Source organism: Notechis scutatus, chromosome 2 (assembly GCF_049901735.1).
Source record: "Notechis scutatus isolate UNSWTSFEM ecotype Mainland chromosome 2, rNotScu1.2, whole genome shotgun sequence".
NCBI lineage: Eukaryota > Metazoa > Chordata > Lepidosauria > Squamata > Elapidae > Notechis > Notechis scutatus.
In genome coordinates, this window is record NC_142010.1 from 152,035,840 (window position 1) to 152,058,482 (window position 22,643).

At 43.0% G+C, this 22,643-nt stretch overlaps 1 protein-coding gene across 2 annotated transcripts in view; it reads right to left on the reverse strand.

Annotated features, from left to right (window-relative positions):
* PLXNA3 (plexin A3) overlaps positions 1 to 22,643 on the reverse strand; it is a 76,126-nt gene that overhangs the window by 52,791 nt on the left and 692 nt on the right. Inside the window, exons 2-9 of one of the 2 annotated variants that reach the window (XM_087956828.1) lie at positions 21,934 to 22,053; positions 17,628 to 18,857; positions 17,116 to 17,298; positions 7,453 to 7,581; positions 5,781 to 5,881; positions 4,150 to 4,273; positions 1,738 to 1,888; positions 1,093 to 1,192 (exon numbers count right to left, since the gene is read on the reverse strand). In XM_087956828.1, coding sequence (XP_087812954.1) covers positions 1,093 to 1,192; positions 1,738 to 1,888; positions 4,150 to 4,273; positions 5,781 to 5,881; positions 7,453 to 7,581; positions 17,116 to 17,298; positions 17,628 to 18,800 — 1,961 coding nt within the window. In that variant the 5' untranslated portion in view covers positions 18,801 to 18,857; positions 21,934 to 22,053. The remainder of the gene's footprint in view (positions 1 to 1,092; positions 1,193 to 1,737; positions 1,889 to 4,149; positions 4,274 to 5,780; positions 5,882 to 7,452; positions 7,582 to 17,115; positions 17,299 to 17,627; positions 18,858 to 21,933; positions 22,054 to 22,643) is intronic. The other variant, XM_087956829.1, reaches the window with a different exon arrangement.

The following is a 22,643-nucleotide window of genomic DNA, read 5'->3' on the forward strand; positions in this document are numbered from 1 at the left end:
TTTCCTTCTGATGATGATCATGTTCTTCTGATGCACATGGTATAGTATACATGGTATAGTATACATTGAGCACGCCACATGATCTGAAAAATCTATTTACAAGATTACAAAATCTATTTACAAGCTAACTATCATAAATCATTCAGTGGCTGGATAACCACATCACCTTAAGCAATTGTAAAGTTTGTTTAATGATGGCTTAGTATGCTGCATGCTGCACTCAAGTTGCAATTAACAAAACCATGTTTTAGTGCAACAGAGTGTGAACATGTCACTGTTTCTATCTGAGGTGAAACCTATCCTTCTAAGCTGCTCCCTCTCTTATCTTAGGGATAAGATCTGCCTTCCTCATATACTTTGGCAATGTCATTCAACCTAATGAAGACCAGGTAGTCCTCATGATACAAAGGAAACTGGGGTCAGAATTTCGATTGCTAAGTGATGCGGTCGTAAAGTGTAGTTTCAAATGGCTGCATCGCTTATCGAGAGCTATTCTGGCACTCCCCATGGCCGTCATTAAGCAAGGATTGTGGGTTGTGAGTGACTAAGTAAGGACCTCCTTGCTGGTTCCAATAAGCAAAATGAGTAAGCCAGTAGGAAGTCACAAGTCCCAGGCAGCTCCCAAGCAGGCCAGTAGGCAGATAATTGGCTGCTGCCGGGTAGGGGAGGGTGCATGAGTGGCCATCAATTTTTAATATGCTGTTTAATATGGATTTTGACAGATTTCTCATTTTTGCTAGAATGAAATTTAATTAACTGTCAATTGTATGCTGTTTGTTTTGAATTAATGAAATCCTGATTAGGGGGTTATTTTAAATGGGGAAAAAACATGGCAGTAAATCAGTAAATAAACCAAGTGTGTATGTTTTAACTGTGAGCAAAGTGTAAAGATGAAAAAGATTTTTTTTTTTAAAAAAAAAAAAAGTAGTAAGCGCTGTTGGAAGCTGAGATTAAACCTTATTTTGCAACAGTTGTAAACAACGATGCGTGGGTCACACGTCTTATGTGTAAATAAACTGATGGGATTGAAAAAGAAAGTCATTTCCCCCCCCCTCCCCCACTAACAGCCCTGTGCCCAGTTTCAAAACTCACGTGCGTAGAAGGCTGCAGTCATAAAAGACAAAGTTTGTACTGGCAAATTCCATGCCAGTTTCCCTGGATAGAAGCTGGATCCTAACAGTCCGTACATCACCTGAGAGTTATAGGGAAACAGGAGGAAGGAAGAGCATTCAATCATGGTGTGACATTCATGAATTCCGACACAATCAACTTCTGCTTCCACATTCAGAATCATGAAGCAAAATTAGAATTCCATGATGCCTCCCATCAGCATAGTTTTGCAGAAGAGAGAAAAGCATTTATTTACCACTGTTTCCAGACGTTATTTTTTTTTTTTTTTGCACCATAGAGTGGCAACCAATCTGGTTATTGAGCATGGGAGCAGCATGAAAAGCAGGAAGGCAAAAAGCAGAAGGCCAAAATCTCTGACAAAATAGCATTTGACGTATAACTCTAATTCCATCTTGAGCATTGTCATCTGCTTTTTAAAAAAAAATTGCATACAACTTTAGGCTTGTTGTGAGAAAGGATCAGGACTAAGGAGAATTTCTTTGAAGCCATCAAGAAGTTTTTGGCAGAGGCAAGGTAAGGACAGAAAGGTGGACTATATCTTACTTTCTAGCTCTGTCCCATCTGAATACTACACTGTTACTTCCTTTCCCATCATCAAGCACTTACCATATTCCCCAGGGGGCTCATCCCTCAAAGTAGGTGAAAGGCAGTGGATCCCTCCGTTCACCTGAAGCTGTCCCTCGCTCTCACCAAGGCCCTCAAAGGAGCAAGTCACCCCAGAACTCAGGTCTGGGACATTGTGGACTGTAAGCTGAAGCTGGAAACATAGCACAAAAGAATGATGTAATTTTAAGGAGAATTATGTCAAAAGAAGGGAAAACATAATGTGTGCTATGTACACATAAATATGAGCCCACTGTAACTACAGAGCCAAAAAGGCATTAAGAGTTGCTAACCTAATCCTGTGTAGCCTTTTCTCCGGTAATATCACACTACAAACTAGAGCATACAAAACATTTGCTAGACCAATACTCGAATACAGCTCATCAGTCTGGAATCCACATTACGTATCCGATATTAATACTGTTGAGAAAGTCCAGAAATATTTCACAAGAAGACTTCTCCACTCCTCTACTCGTTGCAGAATACCTTATCCCACCAGACTTGAAATTTTAGACCTAGAAAACCTAGAACTACGCCGCCTTCGGTCCAACCTAAGTATACTACATAAAATTATATATTGCAATGTCCTACCTGTCAATGAATACTTCAGCTTCAACCATAACAATACAAGAGCACACAATAGATACAAACCCAAGGTTAATTGCACCAAACTTGATTGCAGGAAATATGACTTCAGCAACAGAGTGGTCAATGTCTGCAATACTGTACCTGACTCTGTGGTTTCTTCCCCAAACCCCCAAAACTTTAACCCTAGACTGTCTACTATTGACCTCACCCCTTTCCTAAGAGGTCTGTAGGGGGCGTGCATAAGCACACCAACGTGCCTACAGTCCCTGTCCTACTGTTTTTTTTTTTCTTATAGTATCCATTTCATGTATTCATAACTATGTTTATACTTATACCTGTTATCTTATAATCGCTTGACAAATAAATAAAATAAATAAGACACTTTTCAAGTTTTATGACATACAGTAGCCTAAATGCAGTGACACAGATAAAATGATTGTGGTTAATCCGATTTAGTCTGCATTTTCCCTACTTTGCAATAGCCATGGTTGATGAATGGGAAACAAAAAACCCTGCAGAACACTGAAATTTGACCACTGGAAATTTTACTCAGCAATTTATCTGGCTTCTGAATTCCTACCAGGCATTATCCAAGCACATCTTGGCAATCATAAAACTGAACAATTACTTTTAAAAAACACACAAAGAGAAGGAATACGGTTATTCTTACAAAGCTGAATGGTATGGTGAATATCATATTATTCGGGCAAGCTTACTCATCATTATGGTTCTGTTTGCCTAGGGAGGATCTTATGACCTTCCAGATGCTCTGAGTTGCAACACCCAGCATCCTGCACCAATGGCTGTATGTGGCGAAGGCCCTTGGGAATTGTTGTTCAGCAACATCTAGAGCAGTGATAGACAGGCAGCCCTCCTGTATTGCTATATGTCAATTCTTATCAGCCCTAGCTAGCCTAGTTAGTAATGAGAGGTGATTAGTTGCAATCCAACAATAGCTGGAAGGCCACATGTTTTTGTCCCCTAAATTAGAGGGCCGTGGAGTCTCTATCCCACTATGGAGATAGCAGAGGCATGGATTATGGATCAAAGGCAATCCTCTGCTATGCTTTTAGTAGCTAATATGAAGGCTGGAGATGACCTTGAAGAAGAGCGGTAATTACCTACATAAATACAATTTAGAGCACTAAACCAATTACTCTTGTTTCCCAAAGGATTCTATACTCAAGGTAGTTTGCAAGACATAAGAAATCTTATCACTAATCAAAGATCCTCTGAAGTTAATGAGTGATTTTTCATGGCATCCTCAAAATATAACCCCACAGTCAACAGAATATAATGTTTACAGTCTTCCATAATAATTTACCAAGTTGAATACGTCCAATTAAAAAAGAGAGCCAAGAGATATAATGGTATCTCAATTCAGTTCCAAAATGACTGTAAAATTCTATATCCACACTAAATGATTGACTTTCTTACAGGATGTGTATGTCAGCAGCAAAAAAATAAGTTATTTCTTTAGTAACTTGCTGGTGTGGATTAGGGCGAGAGGTAATGGTCTTCTAAAATTCACTATAATGGTCTTCCAAAATTCACTTTAAAATTCACTAAAAAGTACTTAGCTTTCCTTTCTCCTAATACTCACAGTCTATTTTGTTTATGGATCGGTTTGGGGTCAGATTTCCCCTTTCAGAGTGGTAGCTGGCCTCAGAATGTTGAGGCTCAATTGACCAAGAACACGGAAGACGAAGAGACCAATAACAGAGAGAAGACACAGTTAGAGAAAACAAAAAGGGGATAAAGAACAATTAGCCAGCAGGATCAGGGGAGCCAGATGTTCAAAAAGGCCAGCAGGAGGGAGAGACTCACCACAATGCTCGGTTCTGTCACTGAGATATTACTGGGCTCAACCAGCAACTGCACACATTGCGTCCGAGTTGCCGTAAAACGGTGGGGTTCTACAGCATGGGGGCACTCGCTTTCTCTACAGCACCTGAGGGCACAGAAACCAAAAGGAGTAGGGAGCAAAATGGGAGAAGTCTGCAGAACCTTACACCTTCGTTTGTTCCTCTTAACGGCTTCTCCTTCTGTTACAGGGGGCGCAAAAGCTCCTGGTGGGTTGGGGTCAGTCAGAGGCAGGGACCATGAAACAGAATGTGTATCGGAGATATCCGCTGGAAGGGGGGGGGGGGAATCGCTGTACCAGCAGCCCAACGCACACGTAACTAAATCCAGGCATAGGAAAGACATCTTGTGTGGGAAAGTTGGCAGAACTGAGATCAAAAGGGAGGGGGCAATAAAAGCAAGGCTCGGTAATTTAAGCATGTGAGAGTGCACCCACCAGGGCATGAGGGAAGAAGTCAGCTTGGGGACTGTAATGCAGACCTGCTGCTTCCGCTCGGGGGGCCCCTGGAGGCTTGTTAACATTAGAAGGAACCAAGGATGCTTAGGGATCTGGGGACCGAGGCGCCTGCCTGGAGAAAAGATGACAGCAACAAGACATTCACAAGCAGGGTGGGGTGGGGAAGGGCAGCACGGGAGTAACCCTAATCCTTCCCCCTCCCCTGCCCACACCCCCAAAAAGGGGACAATATCAGAGAGCTCATCCTGGATGCCATGAGATCTGGGCCCGGGGTAGGAAAGGATGGTGAAAGTCCACGGCTTGCAAACAAAGTGGAAACGCTTCTTCGGCTGAGGAGGACGGGAGGCTGTAAGCACTTCTCACTTTTTTTTTTTTTTTGCACGCTTCCTGCTCCTTCTCCCGACCACACCATTGCTTGGAGGGGAGAAGTGTCACCTCGGCTTTCAGGGGGCCTCCCCCCCCCAAGTGTTATTGCACAGTCTATATTAAGGAAGGAGGTGCAAGCTGCAGCACCAGGTGCTGAGGCAGGGAGAGGAGATGGAAGGTGGGAAGAAGGGGGGGGGAAACATCTGCTGGGAGAGACAGAGAGTCGGGGCTACTGCAGGGCAGAGGGAAAGGTTGCTTTTTTCCCCCTTGCCTCTTGCTTCTCCCTCCCACCGCAAGTGTTATGCACTGCCTCTGCCATGGGGTAGGACCCCAACACTGATGCAGGAAGCAAGGACCGGCTTTCCTTCGGAAGGGGGCACGGAAGCATCTTCCTCACCCTTTGCAATGCCATATCCAGCAAAGGATTGGTGTGTGTGTGTGTGTGTGTGGTGTGTGTGGAGCAGAAGGAAAGAGAAAATCCTCCTTCGGGCCTGCACCTCCAACCTCCTCTTACTCTTCCCGCCTAGTCAGCTGAGTGCTGGCAGCTTTAATAGGATTAAAGCTCCTGCAGAGTTCAGATAAAGGGGGCAGGGGAGAGGAAAGTGTGCAACTGGCTGTCTCCTCCCTGCTTTCGCTCCCAGACTTGGGTGAAAGCACAAGAAGAATGGGTGGAGGGGGGAGGGAAATGGGTGGGGGGGGATAGGAATGGCAGATCAAGGGTTCTTCCTCCCAGCTTGCATAGTTGAAGGTAGAAAGGGGGATGATCTCTCACCTATTGTGTAGGACACACCAGCCACAGTGTGGGTCTCGGGAGCCCAAGCAATCTGCACAGGAAAGATATTGTCCACAATTCTCCACAGGAAGCTGCACCACCTGAGGGAAGAGCTGTATCAATATACATCTGCAGACCTCTTTCCCCACCCCCAATCATTCATCCACTCTGGAGTTTCCCCACAGCCTTACCCTCCAGGTATATATCGGGCTAGGGATTATTTCCCCAACATAAAAGAGTCAAAATGAAGGAAAAGACACTTGTTGAATTCTTGCCTGGGCTGCAGCAGGTGTGAAAAAGTGAGCCCTGCCCGAGGCAAAATCGGGACTACCACATCCGAGTGAAAGTTTGAACAATTGTAAAAATGTGGCAGGAAAGGGTATGGGGTTTTCTGTGTCCTGGGTCTCCCTTCGCTTCCCTTCATACTTCTCCAGATTTTTACAATTCAGATCTGGTTATCCTAGCAAAACGGGTAGCAAATACACATGTACCCAGCAGCCCTTGGTCTCACATTTGCCAATCTCCTTCAACCTTCTTCCTTCAAATTCAGCCTCTGCATTTCATACATTCTTTGCATTTTGCTATTTGAATAATTTATTCACGGCAAAGCAAATACAACGTTCACGGCATCCCTCACTCCGTACATTTATAGGCATCTTGTCTATTGAGAAGAGACCCCATTGGTGTATTCAGTCCTGCCCAGGGCACCTTATCTTAGGCTCCCGACCTTAATTGGCCATAGCAATGTGGAAAGGATTTTCCCACCCCACTTAGAAAAATGAAATAATCTTCACAGTCACTCTTCATTCTCACATTTTAAACACATTGAAATGTATGCACAGTTATCTTGCCCCAGTTTCTATTGCTGATGTAAAGCACACACTTCCCTAAAGCTTAAACTCATTTGGGTTGCAATGCAGCTATTAAAAAAATAAAAGAGGTACTGAAATTAAGCTTTAACTCTTCTAAGGTAAGTATAAATCTGCTGAAAGAGAAAAAAAAAGTTTAAAAGGGCTGGGAGCAATGAATAAAATGCCATTATTTACACAGATATGGATTTTCTAAAAATGCAATTATATCTATATATAAAACACATAAATAGATATCCGGAATGTCTTCTTGGCATGGGAAGGTAGAGCAGAAATCCTACCACTAATGATGTTCCCTAACAATAATATTGATAATATCATTATTATTAGACAACATCATTAGTGATAAGATTTAAAACCTGCCTTTCCATGCAAAAAGAATCTCTCTAAAGAAAACAATTTCTTTGCAAGCATTCTCTGTCTTCTGCTACTGGAATAAAACTTGGCAGCCAGCCAGGCAGCCAACAATCAATCAGCCAATCAATCAATCAATCAATGAACAAAAACAAAAGCCCCAGAACAGGTAAGCCAATTGTTACTATTTGTTGGTCTGAATTATAGTTCCCTCTCCCTGCCAGATGCCACACTGATGGAGTTTGATGGGAGTTGAAATTCAATACCGCATACATGGAGAGTCAAAATTCCTGATTAAGTGCTATCCAGGTTTATTCCTAGTGACCACATAGATAAACTGTCTTCAGGATGACCCGTCGTCAATCAAGTTCCCACCAGTGGCTTATTCTTCGCCTTCCTAGCTCAGGTGCAACAGAAGCTGCTGCCTGACCCATCTCCCTTAGGCTGACCTGTCTTTGGCTGAGCAAATAGAGGTAGCGCTGGTCAGGATTCAGGACCATGTCACGTAGCACGGGCTCTCCAGGCATCACTGGCACAGACTCATAAAGATGGGCCTCATCCGGATTGTCCACACGAACCTGCGTAGGGTATAATGACAAAAGCAGCTCCCTTTGCCTCTCCAAATTGGAAGGATGAAGAGAGGATAGGGGTTCCCTCCCCATCCTTACCAGAAATAGAGGATCTCTTAACAAGATGGCTCCTAAAGCCACTTTTCAAAAAATAGTGCAGCTTTTTTGTCTTTTTCTTTCTAATGTTCTCTTGGCAAGAAAGAAAACAGATGAAATATTGACAAAGTACAGGATTACAAATGGAAAGTAATATAGTCTAGACCTTTTAGAAAAGAATGAGTCAGGGCCATTCCTCATGAAAAATCCCGTATCTGAGGGAGGGATTATTGAAAATGAATTTTTTTTTTTTTGGTGGGGAGGGGAAGGGAATAGTATGTCAGTATAAATTTTTAGCAAATATATAACTAGGATGTTTTTGGACTCCCAAATTCCATTATCCCATCAGCAAGGCTTATAATTTTACAATTTTGATGATTTCTGACAACGTCTGAATGGTCGTAGTTTCTCCATTCGTGTCATATAGGAAAATAGATCCAATGGATAAAATATAAAACCTAAATCAGCTTACTTTTCATTTTGTTCAATTACACTTTACAAATAGATTCCATGATCTTAAATTTTTACATATCTGAAAATGAAAACAATGATTTACCTCACAAAGTTGTCACAAACGTAAAACATTTCAATATAACTAGCCCCAAGAGTTAGAAATTGTACTAAAATAATAATGATGGGATAATGAAACGAAGTGCATATGGTGGCAATTGTGAGATGTGTAGTAGCTTCCTCTGTGAAGCTATGGACTCAAATCATACGATCCAAGGACACTGGCAGCCAATTAAAATAAAATTCCTTTTTTAAAAGCACTTTATAAATTAGCGAAACAAACTTAAAGGTTATAAATCCAAGTTAAAATATGTATGTCACATTCCTTGGCAATCTAGTTATCTCCAAACTATTTTATACAACCTACTATACAAGATCACAAAGTACTTTTTTGCTGAGTGAGTTACAACCTCCATGTGCATTTAATAGCTTTCCCATTTGAAAAACATGCAAGCAACCAAGATTGTCATCACCTGCCACCACACTTTTAAAAAAAGGTAAAGTTGTGCATTTTAATTCAAGGATTGCATGAACCATCAATGGAATTGGGAGCCCTAATCTCAACCCTCACTGATAATAGAAACAGGATAGCATTAGTCTTTATAACAGCTCTAAAATATACTGAGCTTATGTGAGATAACCAATCTGCAATTTTTAAACATATTTTTGAATTTTGATTATTTAAATAAATGAATGTTGTTGCTTTTGTTTATTTTTATTTAATAAACTATACATACTATCATGGCTATTTTTCTTTTTCTTTTTTTTGGGGGGGGGAGAGGTTGAAGATTGATCCTATGGAAGCTGAACTGACAGGTGTTTGAATCATCCCTACAACATGTGGCATTCATAAGGAAGGAGCTGCTGATAAATAGCAGATGAACAATTGGAAAAAGTGAGTCTCCACCATTTGGGTTGGCATTATGAGGCGATGAAAAGCAATTTTGAGGAAGGGCAAGACACTTAAAGTTAAAATTGCTACTCTAAGAGCCCTGCCATGGTGTTTTTTAGTCATTTGGGAAACAGCATGGTTGCCAAGGGAAGAGGAGGAGAAGAAGTGACAGGCACTGAGTGAAATTATCTCTCTATCTGGTTTGTTTTAGTGTGATTTAATTCAGTCCAGCAGTCTTGCTCTTTGCACGCTGCTTGGCTTGGCAAATTAAAAATAAGCAAAACATTTAGATACCAACTGAACTGCAGAAGTTAACCAAAGTGACTTCTGTGTGAAAACACATTGCGCCAGTTCTGGAGAGGAAGTAGCTCCATGGCAAATGAAAAGCAGGCTGCTTTTTATTAAACATCAATTCTTTCCAAGGCTTACACAATCTGAATTTCTAGCAATTACTGGTACATTCAAGATATTCAGAAGATTGATTTCTGACACTGAAGTATAATATCCCATTATTTTCAGAAATCCAACAGTTGGGGCCCCATCCATTCTTCACACATTTCCTGTAAAACAGTAGCCCAGGATAAAGGACTGTTTAATTGTTTAAACCAAAGCTAGGGGGGAAAAACACAGGTTAGTTCAGGTTTATACACCATTGTTTGTTAAAAAAAAGCGTTATCTTCCAGTCACTAGCTATATATCACAAAGGGGAAGCTGAATGCATGTAAGAGTTGGCAAATTCCCAAAAGCCTCTTCCCGTCTTGCATAGAATTCAGATGGAGCTTAGCAGATATTTTTCAAAATGGCCCCAGAATGTGACAGTGGGACTGCAGGAAGCAGTTCTTTTGATTTTCTTTTTGTCCCTTCAAGACAATCTTGACTCTTGGCAATTGCATGGACAATCCATGGGTTTTCTTGCAAATGTTTTTCAAGATGTTTTGTAATTGCCTGCTTCCTAGGGCTAAGAAAGAGAGACTGGTCCAAGATTACCCAGCTGGCTTTATGCCCAAAGCAGGACTACAACTCACAATCTCCTGGTTTCTAGCCTGGCACCTTAACCACTAGGTTACACTGGCTCTCTCAGGAAGCTGAGGGCTCAGATACCATCTGGCAACCCAATACTGCTCCTGGAACCATTCATGGGCCTTAATAGACTCCAATTTTAGCTTTTTTAAAATTTTGTTAGCTATCTGATTTTGTTATGTTCAGTAAGGGAATACCTCACTTCACTGAACAATATTTTTAAAGCTTCATAATACATTATAGAGCAAAATATCTTGCTTTTTACCCAGCCCTACAAAGGGAAATTGGAAATAGTGGAGGAAGGAGAGGATTCTCTTACAGCTACTGTCTCTTCCCATATTGCATAAAATAGCTGCGAGAACGAACAACTTTTGTCCTTGTGATACCTTATTCTCGCACTAATGATCATTATTTAATCTCCCATCCCACTCATCTTCCTAAATTACACTAGGCAGAAGTGCTTTATCACTGCAGAATATTATACTCATTTGTTCTCTAATAGCAGACACAGTTGCTCAATCCTCAGGACTTTCTAGCCTTCCTTAATCAGCCCAACTTCCCCATGTATGATTTCACAATTTTGCCTTAACCTTGGATGACAGAGAAGTTATACAGGTAGTCCTTGACTTACAACAGTTCGTTTAGTGACTGTTCAAAAGTTACAACAGCACTGAAAAAAACCACTTATGACTGTTGCAGCATGCCCATGGTCATGTGATCAAAACTCAGGTGCTTGGCAACTGGATCATATTTATGATGATTGCTCTGTCCCGGTGCCACCTGATCCCTTTTTGCAACTTTATGACAAGCAACAACTGCAGTGGTTCACTTAACAACTGTGGCAAAAAAAAAAAAGATGTAAAATGGGACCAAACTCACTTAACAATTGTCTCACCTAGCAGTAGAAATATTGGGGTTAATTGTGGTCATAATTTGAGGACTACCTGCATTTTTAATGAAATCAGCTGGACTACAAATGGATTGAAAACATCTCCAAAGTTTGCACTTCTAAACAAAGCCCCATGTGTTAATAAAGGGCAAGTTGTTAGATCTACAATCAAAATGCATTTTATACACTCCTAACTTGCACAATTTTTTAGGAAAGAACATAGGAAACTGACAAGCTTGGAAATCCACAAATAATTTTATCCTTATGATTAGATTCAATTTACAAAAAAACCCTGATTATTGTGCTACTCCCATATTGTTAATTCATTTGCTCCTAAGAACTTTTGTGCAGGGTTATTTGAATTCAAAGTTGCACTGAAAATACAACATGCTTAGAGGAACTGAGAAAAACTGGGCTGCAGTTGGTTAACATCTCAACTATAAAACCAAAAAAATCATAACTTTGATATCTGCTTGGAGAGTTACTCATAAAATTTTATGTTGATGTGTTTTATCTCTTTGTCTGTTCTATTTATATTCTTTTAAAATGTGTGTCAATAGTACAGCTATAGAGATTCCAAATTTGTAAAGTGAAATTTGATTCTGGACACATGTAGCCTGTATGTAGTACCTATTGGAGATACCTTAAAACAACTACATCTTTTTCTGGACTCCTACCTTTACAACTGTCAAATAATCCTTGGAAAATATCCATTTGGTTTAAGACATTCTAAACAATGTTGTCTCTAATGTGCTCTAAATCACGTTTCTCCCTTTGAATCTAAAGGGCTGGCCAACCCTAATAAATAGCCAGGCCTGGAATGTCTTCTGAACCCAGGGTGTTAGCAAACGGAACATAATAGCTTCCTTTCTCTCAAACTTAATAAAAAACGTGCAGTCACGCAGTAGAGCCAAAATTTCTTATATTATAGAACAGCTGCAACTTCATCCGATTCAGACATGTTGATGAGCTGGAGAAACTATTACTGGAGGGAAGAGTAGCTATTCTGTGGCGCTGTGTGCCCAGATGTGCCTAACACACACATCAAACGCACAGATCCAGCTCCTGATAAATGGGAATAAAACTTGATGGACGTTAATAAAGCCTTCCACAATGTGACGTTGCAGATGTATTGAATAATAGCTCCAATCGGCTGTATCCCAAGACATCTGGAGAGTACCACTTCCAACAAAGCAAAAGAGTAATTTAACTGGGAAAGGCTTAAACAGTAAAAAAAAAAAAAAAGCTTCCCAATAAATTAAGGCAGTATAAATTATATGCTTCTTCGGCATAAAAAAAAAAAAGTTCTGCTTTCATGGCTAGGGAAGGGAAGGGAAGGGAGAGGAGCATAATTTTTTCCCTTTTCTTCTATTAAAAAAATAGAAAAAAATATAGCTCTTCAGAGGTATAGGGAGCACAGCAGACCTCCCAGCCACCCAGGAGGCAAGGCCAGTGGTGAAGACAGGCATACTGCCTGAGAAATCTAGAAGTTGTCACCTCAGCATGTCTAGAGGGCACTAGATTAACTAAGGCTACATGAGGAAGGGAAGTTGCTATTCCTGACATGTAGGTAAACTCCCCAAAATTAACCCACAGACAATGGAGGCAGGGAGCGCTCAAGAAACTAAGAATTCAATCTTCTTAACCCAGGTTTGGACTATCTATCATATTATTCTACTTTACCCAGGGTAGTTCAGTTTTTGAAGGGCTGCCGTGTGCAAATTAAATTTAAAGACAAAGAATTTAGAATACAGGGTGAGAACTTGGAGTTGTCCATCTGAGGTCAGCTTTTTAGACATCAGACTAAAGTGTAGTAGGCGTCCACCTTACGTATTTCCAAATTGGCACCTGTACTTCTAATTTAACATATCAGCACGTTATGCAATTCTGCCCGGTTCTTTTCTTAACGTTGCATTCCTTTCTCCTTGAAGTTGCAGGAAGTGGCACTCTAGGCTAAGGACCCCATTTTGATAAAACTCCAGTATTTATCCGTAACCTTTTCAGGTAAGTCAATATAAGCAAGTCTGGGGAGAAAGCAGCTCCCCTTACAGAGGAGGTGGGTGATAGGATGGAACTACTTTCTAGACTGATCCCACACGGCATGGTATCTCCATTAACGAAGGTGGAAAGCAGACATATAATCTGCCTCTTCTGCATTTGAAGGTGATAGTACTCACAATGGAAAGGAGACACACACACTGGCATGGAAGAGAAAGCTCAAAGGGTCTTTCATCCTGACCAACAAAGCTCCATTGAGCCTCCCACACATGTAAGGACAAGACCCCTTGGGTCAATACAGTTATGTAGCTGGGATTTTGGATTCAGCTCCCCCTGTCCCCACCCCAAGGAGTAGGATAATGGTCCTTTTCAGATTTGATTGCGGGGAACAGGCAGGTCATCTCCAGCATAAGGCTCCAGGCTAGGCAGCAACAAGGCAATTAGTGTACTGAAGACAACTGAAGGAGCTCTGGGAATGGCAAAGACACACGGGCAGGCTACCACCAGGCCTCCTGCCATCCTAATTGAATCTCTACCATTTGCATGAGGAACAGAAGGGGGTCATGACCTCCCCTCATGCTCCCTGCTAGAGGTTCAAAAGTTTAAACAGCATTTCTCCTCTCCACCCCCCAATACACATATAAGCAAACTGTAACTTAATTCCATGTGACCAGATGCCACAGCCTCCAGGGGAACTCTTCCTCCCCCCCCCCCCTTTCAAAACTGAATCCACAGCTGGGATGAAGGGGGTAGAAGGGGTGGGAATTGGGTTTCTAAACCAGTTCAGTCAAGAAGCCAAAAAATGCACCTTGGTCCTCCTCCTTAGAGATCATTCTGGGCAGAATTAAAAGCTAAGAGATTAATTGTTAAAATCTGGACTGTCAAAGAAGCTATGTATATAAAAAACCCCAGACACATACTCGTCTAAGTCAGCATTTAATTTTTATAATGAGAGATACTGGAGTTCATATTTGCCTTATGATAAGCTGATCTGATTAAGCTGAAGAGCTTTCTAAGACACCTTTGACTGCAAACAACTGAACTGTAATGATGGGAAAATACATCTGCTCATGTTAATAGGCACTAAATAGGTTCATATGCTTCAGTGATGGAATCTATCATCTAAAAGCAGCTTTGGAAAGCCAAGACTTTGGTGCATGTTGAATCCCGAGTATGAAAACTGTGGATAATTTCTGCATCAGTTTTAGCTCAGATTCCTTTTTCCTCCACGGCAGCGACAGATCCAACACATCAGTCTCTCTTCTTCCAAACGGCTATTCGATTCTGTACCTCCTTCCCATCCCCTCTCTCAGCGTCACGCATACACACTTCAAAAGCTGCAAAATCGGGTTAGAAAATGCTGAGTCCAGGGCAAAAGGATTCTGGGGGGAAGGAAATTGTATTTTAACTCTGCAAGGTCTGAATTAGGGACGGCGCAAGAAACAGTTTGTCGGCAAGTTTCTGAGGGACCGGGTACCATAAATTAAATGGGAGTTATGATCTGGATGTTGACATAGATGTGCCTGGTCTGGGAAGTTCTGTGAAGAAGAAAGAAAAAAAATCCAAGCCTGAGGATATCTACACCTATTGGTAGCCATGGCTGAGCAGAGACAGGACACTGAGGAGACGGAGGTGGGAGTAATCCATTGGGATGTGCCATGCTGGGGTGTGGTCTCTGGCTGCTGAGACCACTGCAGGAAAGAACAGGCTCCACGAGAGGCAGCAGAGGAGGGAGGAGGAAAAGAGGGCCTGCCGAGGAGATCGGGGTGGGGGCATATGAGCCAGTGGACCATGTCTCCTGAGACATAACTGGCAGCAGCTGAGGGAAGGGAGGTGCTGTAGCCAAACCTGGAATGCTTTGGCAGAAGCTCCAGACTGCCGCAGTCAGCTTCAGGTTCAAAATCAAAGAGATGTTCTCCATTTCATTCACCTCTTAGGCACAACTTTCTGCCAACTGTATCTGTGACCCTACGTTTCAGCCTCTGCCAGCCCAATGCCTGGACTTTACACCCCTTTTCCAGCTCTTGTGTGGCACACACCATGCATCTCCTGCTCAGCTCTTCTTCTTTCCTTCCCAATCTCTCCCTCTGCCCAGATAAGACAGGGGAGGGGAGTGCCGACTCCTTCGCTGCCTAGTTAATATTTAATGTGACAAGTCTGTTGGGCACAACACTGTGTAGAGTGGTACCTAATGGCAACTGGGAGGTGGATGCTAGTAACCACCATGACTCCTGACATCTGACTTGCAGCAAGCAGAAAGGAAAAGGCTTGAGAGCAAGTGTCCCACTGCAGGTGTCCCTCTGGAACCTTCTGAGACTGGAGCCCCTGGGGCTTCTGCAAAGGTGAAGAGGAAGGGGGAATAGCAGAAACTATCTCTGCTTGCTGAGCTGTTCCATGCCTCCTTCCACCAACAAGTTCAGTGGGGAGAAATCTCATCCATTTGCCTTCTGGAAAAAGAGCGCCCGGTGAGTAGCCTCTCATGCTACGGCAGCCATTTTGTCAGGGCACCCACTACAAATTTCAGAATTCCAAGTGTATCAGAAGGAGATCTCCCTCAGGAAGAGAAGCTTCTGGTGAATATTAATTATTTTGCAAAATTCTGATTTAGGTTATTAATATTATTTATCTCTTCCTTTATCTCCCCTTAGTCATCACATTGTTCCATCCAGCTCAGGGTTTCCACAGTTGGGCAACTTAAATGATGCATGGACTTCAAAGCCCAGAATTCCCTACCCAGTGTAATTATGGCTGAGAATTTGGAGAGTTTTTCAGGTTTACAAACACTGATCTAACTCATCTGTTTCCCCCTTCAGATATGATGGTACAACTACAACAACTTCCGGAATGGGTAGCCACACCGGCTGGAAATTGTAGCCGCAGTGCATCAAGAAGGCACCACATCAGGCACAGCTAGTTTACACTCACTGGCAGAAGCTCAGGCTTACTTGGAGACTTAGGGTTAAGGCTGGAATTTTCTGTGTGCAATGTATTTTCTGTATGAATTTTCTGTATGCAAAGCCCAGGGGTTAAGCCACTGGGTTTATCAACTGAAAAGCTGGCAGCCCAGGTTTGAGACCCGAGCGCCCCATGATGGGGTGAGCTCCCCACCATGAGGGAGCTAACCTCAGCTTCTGCCAGCCTAGTAGTTTGAAAGCATACAAATGCGCATAGATAAATAGGTACCAGTTTGGTGGGGAGGAAACAGCATTCTGTGACATCATGCTGGCCACATGACCAGTGGCGGGATTCTCATTTTTTTACTACCGGTTCTGTGGGCGTGGCTTGGTGGATGTGGCAGGGGAAGGATACTGTAAAATCTCCAGTCAGAGGTGGTATTTGCCGGTTCTCCGAACTACTCAAAAATTCCGCTACAAGTTCTCCAGAACTGGTCAGAACCTGCTGAATACCCACCTCTGCACATGACCATAGAAATGTCTTTGCAAAGCTCTCGCCCACTGGCCTTGAAATAGAGATGAGAACTGCCCCCTATAGTTGGCAATGACTAGGGGAATAAAATTGCAGGGACTCCTTTACCTTTACCTACTTTATGCAAAGTGTGTGCTCTGTCATTGAGTGACCTATGAAGCCTTTTTGGAGGATTATAAGGGAGAGGAGGAAAAATCCACATGCTGACATATGCGTTGTAGCAGGAAAATAAAGTTTGATCCAATTGCTCCCTTAAATAATATAATATTACTCAGCCCTCCCCACCATTACTCATATTTTCAGCCCATTTTAAACAAAGCTATTAAATAAGTGGTTTCTTTACTCTCAGAGCACAGACAATGATGATGTATGCCAGGGGTGTCCAACCTTGGCAACTTTAAGACTTGTGGACTTCACTCCCAGAATTCCTCAGCCAGCTTTGCTGGCTGAGGAATTCTGGGAGTTGAAGTCCACAAGTCTTAAAGTTGCCAAGGTTGGACACCCTGATGTATACTAAGACAGAGGCGTGTCACCAGCTGGGGACAAACACAAGTTTCTTACTTCTACTGGGAGGTCAATAGAAGTACTGGGGAAATCAAAGCCCCTGAACTTTTGCATACGCTCAGCCCTTAGTCATCATCTTCATCCTCCCACTGATTCTTTCCCGGTTCTACCCAAACCCTTTTCCCAGGCACAAAGAAGAACATCTGACCTTCTTCAGGTTACCAGCACGGGTTCCAATGAAGACAACCGAATGGCCACGATAGGTATAAGCAGCCACACTGGCCATGCCCTCGGTCTGTTCTTGGAGCAACGGGCGTCCCTCGATGACCTGCAACCCTCCTAGGGGCTGGTTCAGTACCAACCCACAGAAATTGCCATTGATCTGCATGGGCTAGAAAGAGGCAAAAAAAGGGGACACGAGGGTCAGCATCACATGGGAATGAGTAACTTAAGTACACAGTGTTATCCAACAAGCCCCATCTGTGTGTACATTACGGCAGATATTTGTGCCCCGGTTATCAAAGTATGTCATTAACCACAAGGGCTCAAAGAAAAGTTCCCAGATTTGAGCTGCAGGTTAAGATAAGAGCCAAGAGCCAAGAAAAATACAAGCAATTTCCAAGGGGTGGGATGGCTGGGATTCTTATTTTAGAAAGGAATGGAAACGGGCAATTATTAGGTAGGAAGTGAGGAAGCAGAGACTGCTTAATAGTGCAATACCGTGTTGATGCAGGGCAACTCTTTGTTGAGAAGCCACGGGAGAGAGAGTCTCCCTTCCCCACGGTAGCATGACTGGATACGCTCGCGGATGCGTTGATTGACTTCATCCAGCGTGAAGAGGCACAGCAGGCTCTCCCGGGGTGGCGCTGCCCTGTTCTTCTGGCCTTGCGAGAAGGCGGCGTAAAGCACATCTTGCCCTTCTGCGATGCCCAGCGACTTGGCCAATTGTCGGCCCGCTTTGGCCAACTGAGCCGCTTGAACCAGACGGTATTCCACCCCATCCTTGGAGCAGCCCAGGGGAAATTCCACGTAAGAGTAGAACTCGGTGTCATTGGCACATAGGCGCACAATCTTGGATGAAAAGAAACGCTCCCCGCCCGTCGTGCCAGGGCCAATGGGACCCCCAGCAGGCTCGAGGGGCGTCTGAGCAGTGTCGAGCTGCAAAGTGAGGAAGTACACAAAACCACCAGACACAAAGGCAGACACGTAGTAGATATCGAAGGCAGGGTAGAGCGAGAGAGTGTCAGAAGGGACCTTGATTTGAGAAGAGACAAACTCGTCCTGATACACCAGACTGAACATCTCTGCGCTGGTGGCATCAGAGGTAAGCCGGCGGCTGGAGAGCGTGGGGAAGTACTCCGAACGTCCTCCGATTGAAGTTCCCACAAAGAACTGGCTGGGCTCTCTCAGCTGCTCCACAATCACACCGACCATGGCGTCTGGTTCACGGCCCCCCGAAAGGTAGTGCTCTTTGCGCTGGTGAGGCTCCCCTAGTTTGGCCAAGTCCTCCAACCTCAAGAGCTGGCACACGCCCTGCCAAACGCTGCCACAGGCCACGAGACGGTTGCCAGCATAGTCAATCAGAAGCAGCTTGTTGACATTGTCAGCCGGGGACAGCCGATGGGCACAGAGCCGGACGCCTGGGGGAGGGTAGCATCTGGGGTCATCTGGCACTGGCCCCGTGGTGTGCGCCCTTAGCTGGGTCAGGTTGGCTGAGAGCTTGTAGATGCGGTTGACGGCACCCAAGTAGACCTCCCCAGTCTCATGGTGCACAGCCAGATGGGTAAGAGCCATGTCCGGGACTGTGAAGACAACACGGGTGCCCCAAACAGGGGGTGACCAGGAGAGTAGGACACCAGCTATGGTGGTGACAGGAAGGAGCAGCCACCACATGATCACTGGGGAATTGCCTGGGGTCAGGCAGGGCCAGGCACAGGCAGATCATTCAGCCTGCAAGGGAGACAGAGATTAAGGTCCAGCTTCAATGTGTGTGGCAAGTGAAAAAGAAAAAAAATACGGAAAAATAAAAAAAAAACACAGCATAGCACTCAAAGGCTGCATGGTATATACAACCTTATCCCACCTCAAAGTCATGCGACCATGTTAGAAGGTCTGTTGGACTCATCCCATCCACCTGGGACTCCTCTAAAGAGCCACATGCCCCAAGAGGTTCTGAAGGCATCATGACAGCCCCACAAAACTGCCTCAAAAAAAAAAACACCACCCTCCTTTTCTTGTTTCATACAGCACCAGTTTCCAGCTACTCACTAGCACCCACCAGACTTGGCGTGAAGCAACACCTGCAGGAGTGAGAAGGGAAGCCAGCGCTGCATTTCTCCCACACATACATGCAACAACTCAGAAAAACCAAACCCAGCAATGGCACCTGTTCATGCCAAAGGAGCAAAAACTGCACACCTGAGCAGCTGTTTCCTTCTCAGTACTACAGATATGCACATGTAGAGTCCCAGTTATAAGCCCTGCAATGCCATGGCTTCTCAGTATACACACTGTGGGGGGGGGGGGGGCTTCATTTAAATTTATGAAGTAGGAAGAACCTTCTTGCACAACACATTATGCATTCACATTTATATCCAGGGTCCACAGTTATCATATGTGCATCATTATTTCAGCAGCATAATTGCAGATCCCTTACATGCTAGCAGTTCATATTGCAACAGGTTTATACCCAATTTAAATGCTGTGCATGTGCACTAGCAGATGTGCATGATCACAATGGAGATGAGGATGGTGTTGCCTTTAATACTTTACAATGAGACCTCAAAGAACTGTTCAGATGAACAGCTCCATTGCTTAATGGGTTCCATCAGCAAGGGGAAACTTTGCATGTGTGAATGAACCACTAGAAAAATGCCACATTTTCCTATCCACTCCAACAATACTTTCCACTAAATTAGTTCTATTCATGCAGCTAGATAGTTAAATAATGTGAAATCGAGCAAGGTACATGCTAATAGCCTTCACAATCTCTTTATGCCACTCAGATTCTTTTTCCAGTTCTCTTCTCACCTTTCTCAATATTACACCATCTCCACAAACACTTGGAAAGAAATCTTTCCTCACCTAGTGTGGACAAATTCACACTTTTAAAATTTCATCTGCATTAATTCACAATACACATTGTCCTCAGATTTACAGAGACGACTGAATCTGACTGTGAACATTAAAAGTTTCAGGAGAAAAAGAACCACGGGAGTGCATTTCAACAAATTGGTAAAGAACAGTATGTACTTACAACTTAGAGGAGCTAGCAAACAGACAGTTGTAGCTCAGAATCCATCTACCCAAAGGCCGATCAAAAAAAGTTCATGCAGTAAATATCATGCATTCCTTCACATTAAAAAAATGTTTTCAGAAAAGTCCAGAAAGATAGCAATATCCTGCTTTCATATTCTTTTTCTCTAAATTCAACACCTTAAGCCAAGTATTCTCCTGGACTACTGAACAAACTTTTGGAAAATGGGGAGAATATGAACAACCCATTCTTTATGTTTTCATTGAAAGTTTGTTTCTCATTTAAATTTTAGTTTCAAAAAGCTGTTTCTAAAAGCTTTTTAAAACTAAATTTTGTGCCAATCCAACATTAAATATTTATCCATTTTTTAAAAAAACTTCAACGTATGTATTCTATTAACCACTCTTAGAATAAATTTCTTGGTCAAGAAAGTTCTTTAGCAGATATCACTGAGTACCAACAGTCTAGAAGTGAATGGATGTTTAAATCTATTTAGATATTTATCATTTTATTAGCACTTTTATGTTGGGGTTCTTTACGCCAAATTGCTATTAGCACAGCAAATGTGGACTGAAATTAATAGCTGCACTTGAGACATGTTTGTTACAGTCTATTTTTTTGAATTTTAGTACCCCCTTCACTTCAGTGACCCAATTTTCAGCCAATGATCCAACAATCCAGTGTAGGTGGAAAGGCAAGAATTAAGGCAGTGAGTGGGCTTTTGCCTGTGAACACAGGGGAGGGGCTCTATCTCCTTGGACTATCAATGGTCTATGGACCACACAAAGAATTCATGCTCTAAAACCAAGAGATATTTGTACAGTCCATCACATAGCTTGTAAAGGAGCTTCAACAGTTTCAGAAGTAGGTCAGCCACGCAAACATGTTTTTGTGTACTCCCAAGATTGTGTGCCACCCCACCCCCACAACCCATTCAGTAAAGAGGGGGAGAAGTCAGATTAGGACAGGACTCTCTGCTTTGCTTATTCTAATTGGTAGATCACAATCTCTAGTCACCTTAAATCTGGTTTTCTTATCCCAAATCATCAGAATATACCAATCACTATGGTTGAGCTACAGGCCAAATTTGGAGATAATAGTTTGAAGTTTGAAGGTACTTGGAAGGGTCCATTGTGAGGTTTCTCCACGATATCCAAACATTGTGAGGTTTCTCCACAATATTCAAACATGCACATAAATAAAATCCATTGCACTGCAATACTGTACACAGACACAAAATAGACTCCCCTGCCACGAATATATTCATACCTACAGTACACTCTGTTGCATTTCAATCATATTCAATCCTCCACACCCACCCACCATGGTTTCTCACAATAGATGCTAATAATAACAACACAGGATTAGTCTAAAATTCAATACTTCGCCTTTAGATTAATCCAATCCATACATACAGATTTTTCTTTTTATTCAGCGAAACGGCTCTGCTACCTGTGGCCACTTAGAAAGAATTCCTAGAAGTAGAAATCACTACTCAGAATATAAATTCTCCAATACACTATTTAAACCAAGCTTCTCCACCTTGCAGTAAAATTATCCCACCCAAATATATCAAATTTTCCTCTCCTTCCCAGAGAGGCCTGGAAAAAGCATAACTAAACCTTGGATATAAGAGCAGCTGTAGCCATCTCCCCCGCCCCCCCACTGCCCCCAAGAATGGATACCTTAAGTTCCCAAATTCATTCGCAAGTGAGAAACCTTGGAAAATCAAGATCTACCAATTTTTCTGTGACAGGGAAGGAGACCAACCTGTTACACCTGCAATTCATAGCAGTCCATTGGAACACTCCAGACTGGACAACCTGTGTCACAACAGAATTTGCAAGCTGGGCTCCTCCAGGATGAAGCTGGTCTCTTGATTTTTCCAGCCTGCAAAATGGGGATAATTTCATTTGAACCCATGACAATTAAAAAGAAAGCACTTCTAGCAATACATTCAGTTCTACATAATGAGAACGTCTCAAATTCTTTTCTTCCAAGAAGGCATCTTCAGTCAAGTTGACCCAATTCTCACATAGGGAATCCCTTTTCTTGAAATGAAAAACCAAAACCAAAACCAAAACAAAAATCCCCTTCTCTGAATGGCACAGCACTAGTGATGCTGGCTGCCAGCATAAGTTACAGCTCTATTAAGATAAGGCATGTGAAATTTTTCCTAAATCTGATTAAGGGTTTGGAGTTCGACAAAAGAATAGGGGGTAACGAGAGATCCTCTTCTTTTCCTATCAAAGCCAAGCACCAAATACCTAGAAACATACTGACTGACAAATCCCAGGAAACCACAAGATTAAGGGGTGGTAGGGTGATGCATATTATCGAGCAAGCACCCCCCCCCCCACTCCCCACAACGAATCAACCCCAGCTGGAGTCTGATGGGCGTTAGCCAGCCTTCTCCACCCCTCCTTGGGCTCAAGCAGAAAAAGAAACCAAGCCTTTGTGGGGAGGGAAAGGCAAAGCTC